Source organism: Monodelphis domestica, chromosome 1 (assembly GCF_027887165.1).
Source record: "Monodelphis domestica isolate mMonDom1 chromosome 1, mMonDom1.pri, whole genome shotgun sequence".
NCBI classification, from domain to species: Eukaryota; Metazoa; Chordata; class Mammalia; order Didelphimorphia; family Didelphidae; genus Monodelphis; species Monodelphis domestica.
The window spans coordinates 64,727,138-64,747,326 of record NC_077227.1 but is presented as its reverse complement, the minus strand read 5'-3'; the positions used below and the strand labels follow the sequence as shown (position 1 = coordinate 64,747,326).

The 20,189-nt window shown below is 36.9% G+C and overlaps 2 protein-coding genes across 4 annotated transcripts; one reads left to right on the top strand and one right to left on the bottom strand.

Annotated features, from left to right (window-relative positions):
- The first annotated feature begins 186 nt into the window (after window positions 1-186).
- On the top strand, window positions 187-13,454 carry LOC100013037 (ELL-associated factor 1). Its single transcript, XM_056800092.1, has 2 exons — window positions 187-3,971; window positions 12,559-13,454. Exon 1 carries the CDS (start codon window positions 412-414, stop codon window positions 1,192-1,194), a length of 783 nt encoding a protein of 260 aa, XP_056656070.1. The 5' UTR covers window positions 187-411; the 3' UTR covers window positions 1,195-3,971; window positions 12,559-13,454.
- On the bottom strand, window positions 4,023-20,029 carry DYDC2 (DPY30 domain containing 2). Of its 3 annotated transcripts, none has more exons than XM_007478506.3 (6): window positions 19,911-20,029; window positions 19,436-19,591; window positions 18,837-18,959; window positions 12,763-12,876; window positions 8,052-8,178; window positions 4,023-4,214 (listed from the first exon to the last, which is right to left on the bottom strand). In XM_007478506.3, the coding sequence occupies exons 1-6, from the start codon at window positions 19,911-19,913 to the stop codon at window positions 4,195-4,197; spliced, it is 543 nt and encodes a 180-aa protein (XP_007478568.1). In that variant the 5' UTR covers window positions 19,914-20,029; the 3' UTR covers window positions 4,023-4,194. The 3 variants fall into 3 exon arrangements, with proteins under 3 accessions (XP_007478568.1, XP_056656114.1, XP_007478567.1); XM_056800136.1 differs by having other exon boundaries at window positions 19,831-19,918; XM_007478505.2 differs by lacking the exon at window positions 19,911-20,029 and adding an exon at window positions 19,677-19,904.
- Between the last annotated feature and the right edge of the window lie 160 nt (window positions 20,030-20,189).

The window sequence follows — 20,189 nt, the reverse complement described above, 5'->3', positions numbered from 1 at the left end:
CAAGCATAAGTGTACACTTGGTTGACATCTAGAAGACAAAACTAGTTAAAGCAGAAGGAGAAGTAATTTGTTGGAAAGTTCTGAGAAATAAGGTTGGTTAGGCAAAGTCTTGAAAACTGGACAGAGATTTTATATTTTAACCAACAGGAATGGGAGCCATGGGAGGTTTTTGAACAAGGAAGTGACATTAAGAATGTAAGATTAAGGAAGGCGATTCCGGCTTCTGTCGGAGGGTCGCATCCACCTCTCTCAGCCCGCAGGGGAGCGGAGCGGTGTTCCCGTTGCACCGTTCCCCCCGGCCTTTGCCGGAAGTGCCGGCCGGCCTTCAGGGCGGGGGCGGCGCTGTGAAACCGGCGCAAGAGTCGGGCCGAGGAACGACTGGAAGCCGCAGCCCCCGACAGGGAGAGGGCCATGAACGGCACCGCGAACCCGCTGCTGGACCGCGAGGAGCACGGCCTGAAGCTCGGCGAGAGCTTCGAGAAGAGGCCGAAGTCGTCCTTCCACACCATCCGCTATGATTTTAAGCCAGCATCTATAGATACTTCATGTGAAGGAGAACTCCAAGTTGGCAAGGGAGATGAAGTCACAATTACACTTCCACATATTCCTGGATCAACACCTCCAATGACTGTGTTCAAAGGAAACAAAAGGCCCTATCAGAAAGACTGTGTTCTCATCATTAATCATGATACTGGGGAATATGTATTGGAAAAGCTCAGTAGCAGCATTCAGGTCAAGAAAACAAGAGCTGAAGGAAGCAGCAAAATCCAGGCCCGAATGGAGCAGCCCCCTTCTCGAGCACCACCACCTCCTGTGCCATTCAGAGCCCCAATGAAACCACCAATTGGACCAAAAACATCCCCTGTGAAAGATAATCCTTCACCTGAACCTCAATTGGATGACATTAAAAGAGAGCTAAGAGCAGAGGTTGAAATCATTGAGCAGATGAGCAGCAGCAGCGGGAGCAGCTCCTCAGATTCTGAGAGCTCTTCAGGCAGTGACGATGATAGCTCCAGCAGTGGAGGAGAAGAGCCAGCTGCCCGCGCCTCACCCTCCCAGCCTCCTCACCAGCAGTTCAGTCACAGGAACCCCATGGCCAATGGCACCAGCCGGCCCTCTGGAAATCACCAGCTGATGAACACCCTTCGAAATGACTTACAATTGAGTGAATCTGGCAGTGACAGTGATGACTAGCTCTAGAGCTTCCTACATCCATCTCTTTGGCCAGAGAACACGTGGAGACAGCAGGATGCTAGCAAAAAGCCCATCACCAAGGAGAGCGCTTGGGGAATTAGTGATCACTGAGGAGTTGGGGAGAGGGGATCCAAGCCTTGTCACAGAGCCCGAGCAGGAGTGCTCTTGTATATATTTTGTGAATAATCTGTTTTAAAAGTTTTACTTAGGTCTATAGAGTGAATGACTTAAGAGGGTTTTGTTGTTGTTTGGTTAATATTGTGGATGAAAAACCTGAACAGTTGGGGGATAGTCTTGGTTATTCCAAGATTGAATGATAGACATCCTTGGCAGTCACTAGTTATGTCATCTTCATTGCCAAAAGAAATTATTTGGCTTTTGGGGGGCAATCAGCACCCCTATAGAATATTAAAGCCACTTCAAATTATTGAGCACATGGAGAGAAAGGTTGTAGACTTCCTTGCCTAACTAGACCTCACCCTATAGGCCAGTGAAGACGAATTTAGGGCATAGACTTGCCAAGGTAGAGAGAACATTGTTTATGATCCATGCCACACCCCTCATTTTCCAAAGGAGGGAAGACTTAGACAGGCAGAGGCACACAGCTAATGAATAACAAATGGGAGTAAAGCCCAGGGCTCCAGCACTTTCTCTATTGTTCCATAATATGCCTCCCATTCTATTTAATTAACCAAATATTTATTGAACACCTACTGTGTGCAGAACTTAGGTATGTAGCAAAACCATTGATTTGTGTGCATAGAGCAATCAGATACGTATTGGAGCTTTGTACCTAGACTGTGAATGTCACAGCTGCCATTTAATTCTAGTTTGAATTTGAGCCAGTTAAAGTTGGCTCTGTACAGGACAGAAGAACCCTATGTTTGGCCACAGTGCCTGGATGACATTGGAAATTTGAGTCCTGAGTTGTTAAGGGAAACCCATGAGCCCACATTTATCTTTCATTAGACGTGATTGATTCAGTGGCTTTTGAAAGGAATGGGTTTTTAAAACAAGAAGTAGGAATGGACATGAATATAGGAGTTAGAGGAGAAAACTACTGAATGTATACAAACTGCAAGTGAGTTGAAAAGAAAAAGTCCCAGCGAAGAATTTGGAAGTATCAAATGAGAATACTGTAACTCTCCTTGATTTGGGGGATTTTTTTCCTCCCATGCTTTTATAAAACTATGTTTAAATTACAAGTTGTATTTTTATACAGCTGGAAGCGAGACAGAATATGCCCTCTCTTGTACAAATCTTCAGCAAAATGCTTAAATTACTGATGAAATGGAAAGATTGTTCTAGGACAACAATCCTTAGTTATAATTAAGTGTACCTTATTAAGTGTATGTACAGTAGGCCTCCATATTGTCTAAATGAACAAACATCCCATTGCCTATAATCAGAATACAGATTATTTAACATGAAAAAAAAAAAAAAGAATGTAAGATTAAGCTGGCAACGTGCAAGATGATCTAAAGCAGAGATTCTTTACTACTTTAGTGTGTCATGGAAGCCTATATAGACTCTTATCTCAGAATTTTTTTTTAAATCATAATTGAAAGTAATGCTAAATTTCAGTTAGAGATGAATAAAAAGCCATAATTATTTTCCCATTCAAGTTCACAGATCCCTTGAAACTTATCTAATCCTGGGTTAAGGATCTCTAATCTAACATCAAGAAGCTCTTGTTTAGAGGGAGAGTTTGCAGCAAATCCTAACATCTTGTTGAAATAACAGTTAGATAAAGAGGCTAGGCTTTTCTAATCTAAAGTGGAAATGTCAACACTTGGAGCTGTGAAGTGGAGCTTAGTTGAGATGATAGAGCTATGGATATAAATTAGGGAATTATCTAGAAATTCCATCCTAGCATCATTAGAGGAGACAGCTATTGTAGCCTAGCCATCATCCAGAGAGGTTGTGACTTATTTTGTTAATCAGTCATTTTCAGTCATTTCTAACTCTTCATGACCTGCTGCTTTGGAGTTTTCTTGGCAAAGATATTGGAATGGTTTGCCATTTTCTTTTCCAGCTCATTTTATGGTTGAAGAAACTGAGGCAAACAGGATTAAGTGACTTGCCCAGGGTCATATAGCTAAAAAGTATCTGAAGCTGGATTTTGCAATGATTAAAATTAATATCCAGTACTCCAAGTATATTTAATACTATTTATTAAATATTTATCTTGAAGTATAAGGAAGTAAGGCTAGCAAAACTAAAAAAAGAAACACTCCTCCCTCCTCCACCATGGAATCAGAGAGACCACATGGGCGGAAACAGCACCCAAAAACTCTCCCCATGTATGAAGACACAAAAACAGGAAAAGGAAAAGGGGATTGTGGGAAATGTAGTCTCTAGGCTCAAGATTCTAAATCAACACAATTTGAATTCACAAAAATGAGTCTTCTTGATTTGAGGCCCAGTATTCTACACATTGTGCCACTTAGGAGCCCTGTGACTTATTTAATTATGCGCTAATAGTGAATGGTAAATCTAGGACTAGATTCAAGTCATCTGAGAACCTGGTCCATTGCTTTTTCCCTCATATACTATGATGTTGCCCTTCATCTCTCCTGACTCTAAAGAGCTTTGAGAAGCTAAAAAATCTTCCCTGCCTCCCCCTCCTTCCCTTTTCCCCTCTTCACTGTTTCCTTCCCTCCCTCCCATCTCACCTCCTCCCCCTTTTCTTTCCAGTATCTCCACCCCACATTGACCTGTTTTTGTTTTTTTTTTCCCTTAGGATGATGTCTATCTGCTCCGGGTCTCATCATATGGTAAGGCTAATTGATGGTAAGATGTTGACACGATTCAGTCAGAAGTCATACTTTTCAACACAAAAAAATATGTTTTATTACTTCTATCATAAAAATAAGGATATATTGATGACTAGGAGGATGCAAAGTTGAGGCTTGTTTTTCCATTTGGGGCACTGGATCCATCCACCCCCTTTTGATCAAGGGCAGGGAAATTCCAGCTTTTGACTTGGATAGTTGCATCTCAGAAAAGATTCGTAGTGTCTGCAAGGCAAGTATTAAGAATTGATATCTAAATTTTGCTTTTATGTGCAAAAGTATAGCTTGGAAATATTCTAAAAAGCTGAAAGCTAGTATGGATTAATATATCCTACAGCATGTATCTTGGTTCTATTTCTGTACCTTTCTATCTTTTCCTATTGTCTGCTTGGTATTCAGTATCTTCGTTTGGTTCCAGCCTACCTTTCTAGCCTAATTTCTCACTGCTCTTCAGCATCAACCATAGGGTTCATTCTGACTTAATACAACGTATCCTCTTTTCCTTAATACACATTGTTCTCCACTGTGCTCTTTCTACTTCTTTCTGAAAATTTAAGACAGTGGTGTCAAACTCAAATAGAAATTGATCTCTGATTGAGCTTCTGACTACAACATATTGATTTAGAAAACCACAAATGAACAATATCAATGTTGTCTTGTATTTTTATTTATTTTGTCAAACATTTCCTAATTACATTTTAATCTAGTTCCTCAATTGAGAATGCAGAGCTTGACACCTCTGATCTAAGACTTACCGTTCTTTTGACTGACCTGCTTCATTCTGCACCCCCAATCCTAAGAAACCACAGTGGATATCACTCAAATATCATTCATCATATCATATTGCCATTTAAAAATGTATATGAGTCTCCTGATTAGATTCCAAGACTGTTCATTTAGTAAAGCTTTTTGTACATTAAAAAAATCCTGGACTGGGACTTGGGGGGCAGGGAGGGGAAAAAAAGAATGAGGGATTTTTGAATGTAACTTTTGTGAGAATTTGTTTCTCTTGGATAAGCATATTAATTATAATTTATTGGATATTTATAACAAATCATATGTATTATATTGTTATATATAAAATATACTTTTTAAACCCTTACCTTCCGCCTTGGAGTCAATACTGTGTATTGGCTCCAAGGCAGAAGAGAGGTAAGGGCTAGGCAATGGGGGTCAAGTGACTTGCCCAGGGTCACACAGCTGGGAAGAGTCTGAGGTCAGATTTGAACCTAGGATCTCCTGTCTATGTTATATATAAAATAAAAGTAAAGTAAATGATAACAAAAAAATAGACAAAATAAAAGTAAAGTAAATGATAACAAAAAATAGACAAATTTAAGACCTAGAGAAATTCTACCCCTCACGGTTGAACTGCTTTCATTGTGTCAATGAAATAGATACATTTGAAGCAGAATTCAATTTCCTTCATGTTAAAAAATAATAAGTAAGCAGTAAAATATGCTATATAAATGTAATAGATATTTACAGTGTCATGTAAAAAAAAAAATCCCAGACTGGATTCTCCCTGCTACCCTAACGCACTTCTGGACCACCTCATTGTTATCAGCTGTTATATATTCAGGATATAGAGACACATTTTAAATTAGCTGTAGAAAAGCCCAAGTAGGAAGGTAAATAATCTGCTAGTTAAAAAATTAATCAGATAATGAATGAACTCCTAAACTAAACATTGTATCTAGCAATTCCATTTATGGAATTTCAAACATCAGCAATTATTAAGATAGGGAGTATGCCCCCTAAACACACTACGTACTGTCTCACTTCCATATCTCTGGACATGCTTCAAATGCTTTTTCTCCCCTCTCTTCCCCCCTCCTCTTCACCTATTGAGAGTTCCTGCCTGTATTCTAAAACTCAAGTCAATTGTGGTACATCTCCTTGCTATATAGATTTTTTCTCAGTCCCCTGGAGTCATAATAGTCTTCCCCACTCTCCACCTCAGACCTCACAGAGCAGTGTTCGACATGTTTCTAACATATCGTGTAAAGTTAATATATCATAGTTGTCTTTTATCTGAATGAACCAAGACTGCTGGGATAGATTACAAATCCTCTCCCATCTTGCTTCTTGCCCAGTGCCTACCACTATGCCCTATATACTAAAGGACATAAAGGAATGAATCAATATGGCATTTGTTCCTAGAAGACAAGAAATTATGGCCATGATAGCCAGCCTAATTCACTGACTACTTTAATAACTGCAGAACTCTGATATTCCATTGATAAACTAGGACTTAGCCACAGGGAATTCAAGAGTATGATATAGTAAAATAAGGAACCAGCAAAACCTCAATCTTGGGTCTTTTGCATCCTTACTTGTGGGACTGCAGCAATATGCTTCCTCACTGAGCCTCAGTTTCCTTGCTTATAAAATGAGGGATTTGGATATGGATATACTGATTTGTGGGAGTCCAGAACTGTGATTTTTCATTGGTATAGAGAACTTCGTGGGAAACTTCTGCCAGGGTAGGCTGGCAACTATTTTGTAAGTTATAGAGAAATGTCGAGGACACAGAGAAGTGGTGACTTGCCCAAGTTTACCCACAGAATGCATTAGAGGCAGGACTTGAATTAAGGTCATACTCATTTGGAGGCTAGATCTCTACCCACTGTACTGCCCTGCTTAACATACACACATGAATATTCTAGTGTTCCTTGGTGCCTCAGGCAGGCAATTTTCTAAGACCATAAATAGCAGAACATTTTCTGACTGGCATTGGTAAAGGAAAATTCTTCACTAGCTGTTCCCTATGGAAATGAAGTTCTAGATCTCCTCTCCTGAAAACAAACAAACAAAAAAACAAACAAAACAAAAATCAAAACTCCAATTTTGAATAGTTAGAAAAAAAGAAAAAAGACTGGGAATATATAACATTCTGAGTACTAGCCTTATTTCAAACTCTCAACTTTTTTATTTTTTTAATTTAAAACCCTTACCTTCTGTCTTGGAGTCAATACTGTATTGGCTCCAAGGCAGAAGAGTGGTAAGGGCTAGGCAATGGGGGTCAAGTGACTTGCCCAGGGTCACACAGCTGGGAACTCTCAACTTTTTTAAGTGGTTGTGTGTGTGTGTGTGTGTGTGTGTGTGTGTGTGTGTGTGTGTGTGTATAGAGGTTATAAAATAAAAATAAACACAAAATATTTAAAGGTAGAGGACTATCCTGCTATTAGAAATGTTCAGACTTATGAAGAGTATAAAAAAAAAGAGGTCACATAATTCTAAGCTATGGCATAATTCTTAGTATTCATATGATGTTTTCTATAACTCATTATTGAGTAGTTTTTTTTTCTTTGCAGTCATCTTTTCTTCTTTAGAACAAGAAAATATCTATCTCCTTTTTGTATAACCAAGCACAAGGTCAAGTTTAGAAATCACTAAAGAGCCTATTGGCCAATGCCAAGAATTCTCCTAAGAGTAATACTACTATTTCTTAACTTGTAATTCAGGGGTAGGAGCTAGGTGCTTCTTCACCAAAGCCCTTCCCTCTTCTTCTAGTTCAGGAACTGGAAGAGTTTGAAAAGAAGGTTCCTCTTTATTATTTATTACAATAACATTTCCATTGACCAATTTCCAAACAAGTTGTGTTCTAAAATTCCACTTATAAGTTGGTTATTTGGAACACAAAGCAAATTTTTCATAGAAATAATGTCATAAATTCTGATTAAGTGGACACTGTCCATGCTGGACTTCTACTGGATATATTATGTCATCTTTTCATATGCCCTGAAACCTAGGTGGTGTCTGACTAATCTTCCTCTCCAGGTTAAGACTTCAAGTGGTTGACTAGTTTCTTGGTTGGCAACTTTGAAAACAAAATTTTAGAATGATTTATCTACTGATTACATGTTAAGGTGAATTTAATCCAGGCAGGATTTCTTAAACTCATCTTGAGCTGTTACCTAATGCCTGGATGTTTTCTCTACTGGGCTCAAAATCTTGGAGAACCTCAGTAGAATGAGTCAAAATCTGATTGAGTGACCCTAATGAAAAAAAAATCTATTTTGGAATAGCTTTTCCCTCCCCCCTGAAACCATGAGCTACCTGTAGTAGTATTGTCATGTTCGGTTTTGTCATGTTCAGCTTTGTCATGTTTGGTGTTGTCCTGTTGAGCATCACTGTCAGTATGTTCTTCAGGGATCCACTCTTTTTGCATTGTAATATTTTCTTTCTAAATATGACCAAAACAGAAGAAATGATTGTTTTATTTTTCTTAGAAAACATCCCATACCTTTATGAAATGCTTCCATATTTGCATGTGTCATGTAAAGTTTGAGAACTTCACCATTACCTGTTGAATTATTTTTTTTCCAGAAGAGAAGCCAGGAAGCTTAGTCCAGCTCCTTTTCCTTACCCAAACCCTACTCATCTTTCTAAATTCAGTTCAAGTTTCACCTGCTTCTTGAAACCTTCTCTGGTCAATCTAATCTGCAGTAATGTTCTTTCTCCTTTGGACTAATTTTTATTAATCCCCCCCCTGTAGTATTCACTGGGCTCTTTATCATGTGCTGCCTTTCATTGCTATTTACTTTTTTCACATATTTTCTCATTTGCCAAGTTAGACCATAAACTCAGGAGTAAGTATTCTGTCTTCTACATGTACCTATGAGTATCTACTGCAGTGCTATATATTATAGCAGGTGATTTTTGTTGAAGAAATGAATGAATGAATGAATACTGGACTTTTTTCTCTTCTTTTCTCTTTATTCATTTAGTCACCAGTTCCTATTGATCTGTTTTCTGAAATACCTGTCAGATTTACCCTTTATTTTCTAATTCTGTCCACATTTACATTACACTATCCCTACTTGAAGTCACCTCCTACTTGTTCTCCCTGATTTATGTGTCTCCCCTTTGATGCCCTGTGTTTTCTTACTAGATTAATCTTTTAAAATACCATTTTCATCATGCCACTCATAGCCCAGCATATACATGAATATTTAAAGGATCTGGATCTAAGATTTTGTAAGCAGTGTGGACTCTTGGTGTTGGAACTCCTTAAATTATATTACAGACACAACCTAACTATTTCTCATAGATTGTCCTACGGAAATAACTGAGGCATATCAAAGTTGAATGACTTGTTAGGATTACAACATAGCTAATAAATGGCTACCATAGAATTTGAAACCTGTTTTTCCAAACTCCATGGCCAACAGTCTATGTTACTATACCATGCTGATCTTATTATCAAGTCTAAAGTTTCCTTTTGAAAACTCTAAAATTGGGTTATACTTTCCATATTTTCCAGTTTTCTTCAATAAGAATCTTTTAAAATGCAATTTTATTTTTTCAATTACATGTAGAAACTATTTTTGATAATTGTTTTGACATTTTGTGATTCAGATTCTCTCCCTTTCTCCCCCTAGTTCCGAGGCAGCAAACAGTCTGATATAGGTTTTACCAATGCTCTCATGCAACACATATTTCCATATTCCCTATGTTGTGATTGAAGACATGTCACTTATACAATAAAAAACTCATGAAAGAAATAAAGTGAAGGGGACGATATAGGCTTTGATCTGAAAATCAGATCCCAACAGTTCCTTCTTTGGTTGTGGGTACTGTTTTTTTTTCATTGTTTGTTTATTTTTTATCATGAGTCCCTTTCAATAAGAATCTTGATTGAATATCTAATAGAATACCTTCATTTGAAGAGTAAGGAAAATAGGTCCATGTGAGACTAAATGACGTACCCAAGAGAGTTTAATAGCAGAATTGGAATTCAAACTTGGGTTCCTTGACTCTGATTAAATCTAAGGTTCTTTTCATTATACCATATTGACTTCTATTTTGGCTAATCTTCTCAAAGCTCTTTTCACACAAAATTATAATGATCATTTCAGTGTTCTCCAATTTCACGTACCTTCTTTTTCTTCTACTATTCAAAACTTATTCAACCTTGAAAGCCTAACCTCAAGTCCCATATCTCCAGAAGCTGTTTCCCAGTTCCCTAGTTGCTAGTACAATGGCTCCACCAAATATCAGCTCCCCAATTTAGGTTATAAGTTCCTTAAAGTCATACACCAAGCCATATGTGATCTTTTTTTCATAGCACCTGGCACCAAGCTGGATCACACAATGAGCACTAAATATAAATGTTATATTTCTCATTATTAGAAAAGAATTCTCAATACAAGTATTTGTGAACTTTATTCATGAACTAATGTTATTACACTGAAAGTTTTACTCACATCAAAGTTGTTTGGTTTAGATTTTAATTCATTTGAAAATCCATTTAATGGGACAGTTGGATAGCACAGTGGATAGAGTCAGGAGGACCCAGGTTTAAATCTGGCCTCAGATACTTTCTAGCTATATGACTGGGCAAGTCATTTCAACCTAGTTGCCTATTCCCTGCCACTCTTTTAGCTTTTAATTGGTACTAAGTCAAAAGGTAAGGGTTTTAAGAAAAAAAAAAAGAAAATCTATTAAACATTTTTAGTACTAGGTATCATATACATAAGAGTGATTAGATGGCACTGTGGATTGAATGCCAGCCATGGAGTCAGGAAGACTCCTCTTCATGAGTTAGTCTAATTTATATTCAGACTCTTAATAGCTGTGTGAATTTGGCCAAGTCATTTAAATGTATGTCTCATCTTTAAAGTAAGCTGGAGAAAGAAATGACAAACGAACTATTCCAAGTGTCTTTTCCAAGAAAATCCCAAATGGTATCCCAAAGAGTTGGACATGGCTAAAAATGATTGAATATATATATATATATATATATATGTATATATATATATATGATTTATTATAGCATTATAGATTTGGTATTGGAAGACACTTTGGAAGCCATTCCTTAAAAACATTTTGTTTTATTGTTTTTAAATCACTTTCATTATAGTATATTCCCTCCCCCTTCTGTTCTCCAAAGAGTTAATACCTCATGAGAAAAAATTAAAAAAAAGAAAGAAAAAAGTTCAGGAAAATGAATCAACATATAAATTAAGTTATTTGATATAGGTAATGTTTCATGTCTCTGTTCCCATGTCCCCATATTTCTATAAAGTGATGAGGGAGGAGAATTTTCTCCTCTCTTCTTTAGGACTGTTTGGTCATTATACTTACACTAGATAATTACAATTATAATAGCACATAGAGATTTTGGCTTGTTTTCTTCTTTTTTTACATAGTAGTAGTTATCTTGATTATTTTCTAGGTTCTATTTATTTTGCTCTGTATAATTCACATAAGTATTTCCATGCTTCTCTGTATTTATCATATTCATTGTTTCTTATACCACAACAATATACTTGCAGGGTGGAGTTTTACTGATTAATGCACCTGAAAGTAGCTCTCTTAAGTGGGAATACTTGATTGAATCAGTAGATTAGACCTAGGAAGCCTGCTCTGATTGGGTAGAGGACTTGTTCCTACCTGAAGGAGCCTGGGTGAAAGCAAGAGCAAGTTCAGAAACCAGAGAGAGATTTTGAAAGTCAGGCAGCAAAAAGAAAGGCATGGTGACAGAAAGAATTAGAAGTCCAGGGACAAGAGGCAAAAGGAGAAGTTGGACTTCAGTTTATGGCAGAGAAGAGAGATATTGAGGAGGGCCATGGCATCTTGGAGCAGAAGTCATGGGTTAATGCTATCAGTTCCACATTCTTCCTCAATAACTGAGGAAAATTCCAAGGAAATAGTTGTGCTTTTCCAGTTTCCAGTACTTAGCAATGAACAGATACTGTAATACAGAAGTGTATTATGGCCTGTGAATTTTTTTAAGTTGAGGTGCCACATTATCGCTGTAATATACTCTGCTTCTTGACCCAAATATTTCTCAGAACATGAATTTTGCTTCAATCAGAAAAAAGGCCAAGGACTAACTAGACCTAAGAATAAATGTAAATTTAGATGGAGAGCCAAACCTTTGCCTAAATGTTAGGAATTTTCCTAACTGCAAACTTGGAGCTATTTCTATTGATTTATACTCCTAATCATTCATGAAATATATATTTCCCAAAGCAGCAGAAGAAAGAACCAGGTGGATCTGAGGGGTCATTACATTGTTCATAGGCTTAAAATGGGTAAATTATTCTAACTGGATGATACATTCCATTCTATACAATTGGTCGAGCCATTCTTAAACTGAGACATTTACTTTATCTCTAGTTCTTTGTTACAACAAAAAGTGCTTATATAAATATTTTGATACATATAGTATCTGCCCTAACTCTGACCTCCTTGGGACATATGCCTAGCACTGGGTTGTCTAAGTCAAAGGATATGATCATTTTCATTACTCCCTTAGCATAATTCCAGTAACTTCATAATGGCTGAACCACTTCTCCATTCTACAACACTGGTTGTTCCAATATTTTGCCAATTTATGAAGTGAATCCTCAGAGCTATTCTAATTTGCATTTCTCTTAATAGAGATAACTGTTTTTGAATGATAATATTTCAACATTCCTTCCAATATCTCATCTATTTTTGAATGGTTGGGGGAAAAGACTTTAAGTAGAGGAGAATTTTCTTTTACATCTTTGCTTTTTTCATATAATTTATACAATTTCTTCTAATTTTTCCTGATATTTTCCATCTCAAATAGGGTCAAGGAAGAGCATTATGTGGATGTCTTGAGTCATGGAACATTTTTTAGAGTAAACTCAGGTATCTCAAAGCTCTATATTAACAAAAAACCAGCATACACGCACATTTTTAATGTTAACATGAATATTCAGAAGGAAAAGTTGATTATTAAAATGATGGAGGAAAAGTTCCATTACCACAAGTATTTATAAAGAATACTCACACTAAGGACTAGTAAAGGTTCATCTAATTCTTCTAGAGTGGGTAATGTCCAGGATCCAATCTTTTCTGACATTCCATGACTTCGTGGTGTTGGGAAAGTCTCTATAGATGTTTTCTAGAAAGAAAAAAATCAATCAGTGTTTGAATGCCTCAAATCTTGTGAAGTTGAGTGTTCCTAGGGATTTGTATATAAGCTCTCAGTTGTAAAATTTGGCTGCCTTATTAGATTTATGACGAGATTCCAAATAGCAAAAAAATTTCTTTTCAGTAAAATTGGAGTAGGAATCATAGACTAATTTATTAGACTTGTGTCCTGGCCCTAGTTATGATAACTAATAGAACCCTATGACCATAGCTTTCATCACTCTGAATCATCATTATTATACTTATTTTTAAAACAGGGGGAGTGAAGGAGATGGGTTGGAATGGGAGGATAATACCTTTACGTTCCTTACCTTAGAGTTGTTGAAATAATGATCAAATGAGAAAAAAATAATCTTAAATTGTAAAACACTATACGAATGTAAGTTATTATATTTCATGTAGCTTGAAAAGTGCTTTGTACATAGTAGTTTCTCAGTAAACATTTATTGACTGACTCAGAATTAAAGAAAAATAACACTTGTCTTCAGTAGACTTGTAGACTGGAACTTTGAACAAGTTAAGACAATAAAAAAAAACTTTTTTTTGGAATTTTATTTGTTCATTGGTTACATCAAAATTTCCAGTATCACTCTCCCTCCCTTTCCTCTGTGCCCTAGAGAAGGCATCATTTGGCAAGAAAAAATGTGTATATATATATATATATATACATATATATATATATATATATGTATATATATACATATAAATGTAAACTGTGTCTTCTGTGTTTCTATTTATTGGTTCTCTGGAGGTGCATATTCACAAGTTATTCTTCAAACATTAATTCTGTAGCTGTATATAATGTTCTCTTGGCTCTACTCATTTCACTCTTCATCATTTTTTGTAGGTCTTTCCATATTCTTTTAGAAATTACCCTACTTATTTCTTATTGTACAGTACTACATCACAACTTGTTCAGCCATTCCTCAATTGATGGGCATCCCCTCAATGCCACCACAAAGAGAGTTGCTATAAATATTTTAGAACATAAAGGGGTTTTTTTTTTGTTTTTTCCCCTGATCACCCTCAGAAACCAATCCAACAGTTGTTTTGCAAGGTCTAAGGGTATACATAATTTTATAACTCTCTGGGTATAGTTTCAGATTGCAAGAACTAATTTTAAAAAATACAATTTGAAATCCTGAAGTTAAGGAACTTTCAGGGCAGGTCCTTCATAGAACCATAGGATTTTAGAGTCGAAAAGGAACTCAGTGGTGATTGAGTCCAAAACTTACCTGAAAAAGAATTATTGCTTTGACATGCCTGATAAGTGATCATCCAGCCTCTTCTTGAGTGCTCCAATAAAAGGAAACCCATTACTTCCCCTGGCAGACCAGTATACTATTTTGGGATAGTTCTAATTCTGCCTGAATTTGAATCTTTGTACTTTTACCCATTATTCATCACTTTTCCTTCTGTAGCCAAATTGAATGCATTGAAACTCAGGATCCTTTAAGTATTCTCAACCCATGGTCTCCAGAAGACTGTGCAACATCAGAAAAAAATGTTTAGAATACATACCCCAGTCTGTGTTGTGTATATTTGCTTATTTATATATTATATACATTATAAAGTTTATGTAAAAATAGAAATAAAAATGATGTGATAAAGTAATATTTAATTCCAGAATCAATAGGGAGCTACAGAAATTTACCTTTGATGAAAATAACTTTGGAAGCTGGGTAGAGGATAGAGAGATGATGCAGGAAAACCAGTTAGGAAGCCATGGCAATAGTTTAGTTGACTGAGGATCCTCAATCCTGAATTAGGGTGATAGCCACGGGGAAAGGGATCAGGGGGATAGATGTGAGAGATATGAAAAGTAGAATGGCAGGATCTGGCATGTGTTCATGTGAGTGTGGCATGAGAGAAAGTGAGAAGTAGAGGGAATGGTGCCCAGATGATGTAGTACAGTAATGGAGAAGTTTGGAATATGGACAGTTTAGTGGGCAGATAGAGAAGGACAATCCATTCATGCCTGAATTTAAGTGACTCATCTCTCCTCTGTTCTATTCAAAGGGAGTGGAGTTCTTATCAGTCATTGTCCCCAAGTGCAGAGGTGTCACCTCAAGAAGCACCTGCGGAAGTCATCAGGTGAGTGGAGATAGACTTTTCCCAATTGAAACTGTAGGTGCTGGGAGTAGCAGTCAGTTTAGTTTTTAGCTGCTCTGAGGGATTACAGATGGCGGAAAGGTTAAGAAGCAAAAAGAGGGGACTCAGTAGGGAAGTAGGGAAATGTTGGAGAAGATAAGGGCAGGTTTGGTTTTATTGGTTATGATTTGGTTTCCTCTCTCCTCTGATGGGCTGCTCACACAGCCAGTGGAGACAGGTCAAGTCCACCTTGATCCCCACCTCCATCATGCTATGGCTCCTAACTTAGAGACCATCATTCTAAACAGTGAAAGTTAAAATGCACAATGAACAAAGAAGGAAAACAAGGTAGAGAAACATACTAAGAGGTTCTTAAGCAAGAGTGGGGGAAATTCCTGTTGGCTAGTAAAGGGTGACTTGTGGGAAGATAGAAATCTATAAAAATGGGAGAGATTTGGGGAAAGTATAGTAAGAATGATGAAAAGAAAAACTGAATGTTGATGCTCAATGAACTATAAATTCCATCTGACAGTTTGTTACAAGTGCCTCAGGCACATAGTCTACCCCAAGGCAGGTCATCATCGCCATCTCTTCCTACCATTAATTTTCTACTCTTGTGGGGGTTATGGGTAATTGAAAAGATTACATTTATTTGAATTTAAAGGTATTTTGGTGGTTAGACTATAAAAGAGAAAAAGGACTTAGAATAGTAGAATAGAAGTTGGTTAGAATATAAAAGAGAAAACTAGCCCTTTAAAAGTTCTCAGAATGTTTTTTTATTTGGAGTCACAATCAGAGGAAAGGTAATAATAAATCAGTGTAGATCTGATAGGGTCCAAAGGATGATAGGGAGAAAGCAGCCATGGATAATTCTCACAGAGACACCTCTGTGCTCTGCCGAAGGCCACAGCAAAGATGTTTATGTAAGCAGCAGGTGAATATCTGGGAATGAACTATGGCCACTTGAATAGCTTGGGTTTACAGAGGATTCTTAAAAACATTTTATTAATGTTTTACATAAACAATATTCTGTGGGAAAGAAATACCTCCTGAATATGATATATTTAGCACTCTACTCTATAAAAATCTTTCTTCATCTTACTGATTCATTGACTAGCATTCAGACCCTAACAAGCCCAGAGCAAACCTGTATCTGAGTTAAAAAAATATTAGGAAGAATAACTGCTCTTTCTTAGATTATAGAAAGTCTTTGTAGACTTTATATAGCAAAGGGCTGCTTACTGATATGATAAATCTGGATCATTGTATGATTTAGTTAATATTAACTAAAATGAAAAGTTAAAGATGAATTGGCAGCATATTATTTCCTAGATATTTCTTCCTCAGCCACTTTGGCTTAAAAACAATCTAGGCTAGGATTTCATCAGCTAACGAAGAATACTCCATCCGCTAATGAAGACAGGAAACTTCTAAATTGTGCAGTCTGAAAGCTTTGCTTGATGGCATTGACAGGTTAAAGTGATTTGTCCAGGGTCACACAGTTAAAAAAGAATCAGAAGCAAGAGCTGAAACCTGGAGTTTTCCTGATTCAACTGGTCTACTCTCCTCTCTACCCTCTAAATAACGAATCATCATTAATTACTATTTAATTTATTCAAAATCAAACAAATAAAAAAGCTAAAGTAGGAGTTTTTCATGGGACACTTTTGAATCTTAGTCCTATTTCCATAAAAGAGTGGTTACTTGACTTGTACTATCCAATATCTGGCACCTTTGGCCAGATATTAGGAGCCATGACCTGAAACAAGGCAACAGTCTTGAAGGGAAAGAAGATCCCATCAGAAAACTTTCCCGACACTCAAGCTGCCATTAAAAAACTGCTATGTAACTTGTACATAGTTGCTGCTCAACAAATATTTGATAGACAAATAGTCAATTCCCTTTTCTATGCTATCTTCTTCATTATATTATAAGTTCCTTGAGTTCCCCAACAAATTTGCTAGAACACACCTGGGATGCTTGCATGTAAATAAATAACAATAATAGCATTCCTTAGCCCCTCCTATGTTCTGCTAATAAGCACTCTGTCAAGCTCTTTACAGATAATACCTACTTGATCCTCACAATAACCCTGGGAAGAAGGTGCTATTATTATTCCCATTTGACAGACGAGGATAATGAGATAAACAAAAGTTAAATGACTTGTCCAAGGTTACACAATTAGTGTCTGAGGTCAGATTGGAACTAATAGCATGCTCAGAGGCTCTACTGCACTGGTTGCTTTTAACAGTGAGTTACTAAAATATTTAAAAAAGTAAATTTGCCACCTTGATAAAATAAACAACATATGATGCATGCAATAAGTCAATAATTAGACAGAAACATCCTACTTTGCCTGAATCCAAACCAAGGCAATTCAAATAAATGGAATAAACATTTCTGGAAGAAGAAAACTAAATCAAGATGAATAGCTTTGCTACCTTTATGATGGAAATGATATATCTAATTCCAAACTTCAATGGAATTCTGGGGTCAGTCTTAATTTATAGACATAAGAATAATATGGGACCCAAGAAAGGGATCTAATATTTCCAATTTGCCTCAATCCTAAAAACAAAGTGGTATTTATTGTCCAGAGAAAGAAATGTGGACTGAGCAAAAGTACAAGATAACCATAATTCTAAAAGTTCAAGTAATGCCAGAGTCAGCATGGTATAGTGTTCATACTCTACCATGAGAGAGGAAGGTCCTGGAGGAAGTGAGTCTTGTGTTCAACTACTCCTGATGATCATACCTATTGAATGTGTGAAAATGGACCATTCATTTACACTCTGTGTGCCAGGGCTCTGTGTTCTAAGACCTTGAGTAACAGATGAATGGAAGATCTGCCTTAGATGGAGGAGTTTCTATGCTGAGGTTCCTACAGTAATGAAATCAAAGGACAGGATTAAATAAAAAGATTTTTTGCTCTGAGATTATCAGCACACTGAGCAGTCCAAGAAAAAGACTTTTCTTCACTGTAGATAATCTTGAGCTCTGAGAAGCAGAGATACCATTTGCTTCAAATGCAAAGATGTTTACTGAAAGAAATAAATCAGAGTAAAATAAATAACTTTTCTATCTGAAAATGGATCATAAACAGAAAGGAACCCATGAACTCTTCCCATTAGGTGCTTTAAAAGACACCTAAGAAATAAATATAAAGTGAAGGAAAACCAACTATTTTTGCTGAAGTAATCAGAAAAGGGGTGACTTATATGAGTCAGCATGGTACAATGGAAACAATGCTGAATATAGGTTTGGAAGACCTGGGTTCAAATCCCCATTCTTCTACTTAGTACCTATGTAAACTTGGGAAAATCAATTTACCCCTCTGACCTTTACTTATCTGTAAAATTTGAGTACTGGACCAGATGGTTACTAAATTTCTGATTTCATGAAATATGAGGCATAATTCTACAAAATATCATGATGTTTGTTTATATATTTAGTAAAAGACACTCCAATACCAGTATCTTTAAAATAAGTTATACATTAACATTTCCTTGCCAAATCCAATGGGGGATTAAATAGTAGCATCTGTAAATGTAAAAAGGTGGGGGATTTGATGTGGAATGCTTTTTTTTTTTAATAAAACTCTTATCTTCCTCCTTAAGATCAATACTAACTATTGGTTCTAACATAGAAGAGTAGTAAGGGCTAGGCATGGGGGTTAAATAACTTGAATTTGAACCCAGGACCTCCCATCTCTAGGCCTGTCTTTCTAATCACTAAGACACCTAGTTGCCCCTGATTCTTAAGTATATGAAATTTTGACATGTATAAGAACTTTGTTTCTGGGCCATAAAGTTTTCACTGAAAGTAGCGAAGGTAACTCACTCTTTGAAATTCTTTATGTTTCATCTCGAACTCAATTTCTTCTGCCTTCAGTTGTTCTGCTATTTGCAGTTCCATTTCATTTTGATTTTTCTCCTCTTCCAGATGAAGCTTCTCTATCATTTTCTATTGTTGCGAAAAAACCAAATCCCAGAGAGTAAAGATTTAGATGAGCTGTTAATAAAAGTCTGTGACCTGGCCATTACTGGATATAATAAGGAAACATCTCTGGGTAGGAGGGTAGGGAGTCACATCCCAATACAAATTGCTGAGCTTGTAAGTAAGCTCTTTGCTCTCTTGAGGGTTATTGAAAATCTCTTCACCATTAAAAGTTTCTGAAATTAGATGCTTAGTCTTTCTGTACTGCAAATCTCTGACTTCAGGAACTTCTACAACTAAATTACCTTTGACAGCTGAGCTGGAACTAAAATCATCTCTAATCTGAAGCTGCCCTGAGGATAGTGCCACTGAGATTGAGCCCAAGTTCTCTGAAATACAGTATGGCGAGGAGATCTGGACATGATCTAGGACCTTCCTCCAAATACAAGTTACTCCAGGGAATTCTGAAAATCAAAAGTGAAGCAGATGCTGTGTCCACATACCTCCTCTTTTTCATTAATCTTTCTCCTATAATCATAAAGCCAATATGCCAGGAATTCTATCGGATCCGATGGTCGACGCCGAACCACCTCAGCAAGTGCCTGAGCTAAGCAGGATCCCAGGCACCTCTTCAAGTACTGTTGATCCAGAGCCAGCTCCTTTAAAACATCAGGGAAAAGGCATACTGTTTCTAAAACAATCCAAGCTTTTAAATGGGAATGTTCTAAACACCCGTAGATTTACCTTAAAGTGCTTGCTAACATCAGACCCAAGATTCTCAACTATTTTCTTATCCATTTTCAAAAAAAATTGCCTATTTCTTGGTTAACAATGAGAATACTGAAAAATCCTAAGTTGTTTTCCTTCAAGATTAGTGATCTGAAGTTAGATATAGAACCTGGATAAAGTCAAGGCCCACAGAAGTTCTATTTCTCCAATGTAAGAAGACCATTTGGGCTTTCAGCAGAACCACCTTACCATCAATCTTTCACCCCAAGGTGGGGAGAATATCTCCAAGCTAGCAGACAGCTTCCTGCAGGAGTTCTGTCCTCACCTGACTAGAAGCTGTATTGTGATGTAGGTGCCACTACCTCATGTCATAAAGGCTTTACTCATTGGAAAGAATCCCAGATTGCCTCACAAATGGTTCCTTGAAAGGCCATTAGATAGTAATAACCTTAAAGTAATGTTACCTCTTACTGGGAAAGGGAAGGAGCTTGAGGACTTGCGTTCAAAAAATCTGGCTCTTATCACCTA

Excerpts from the sequence above, each read along its gene's own strand:
- LOC100013037 (XM_056800092.1), top strand. The coding sequence starts at position 412 with ATGAACGGCACCGCGAACCCGCTGCTGGACCGCGAGGAGCACGGCCTG.
- DYDC2 (XM_056800136.1), bottom strand. The coding sequence starts at position 19,884 with ATGGTCTTCTTACATTGGAGAAATAGAACTTCTGTGGGCCTTGACTTT. Across the intron at positions 18,960-19,435 it reads AGATTAATGAAAAAGAGGAG|AAAATGATAGAGAAGCTTCA; the intron begins GTATGTGGACAC and ends TCGCAACAATAG. Across the intron at positions 8,179-12,762 it reads AACCTTTACTAGTCCTTAGT|AAAGAAAATATTACAATGCA; the intron begins GTGAGTATTCTT and ends GGTCATATTTAG.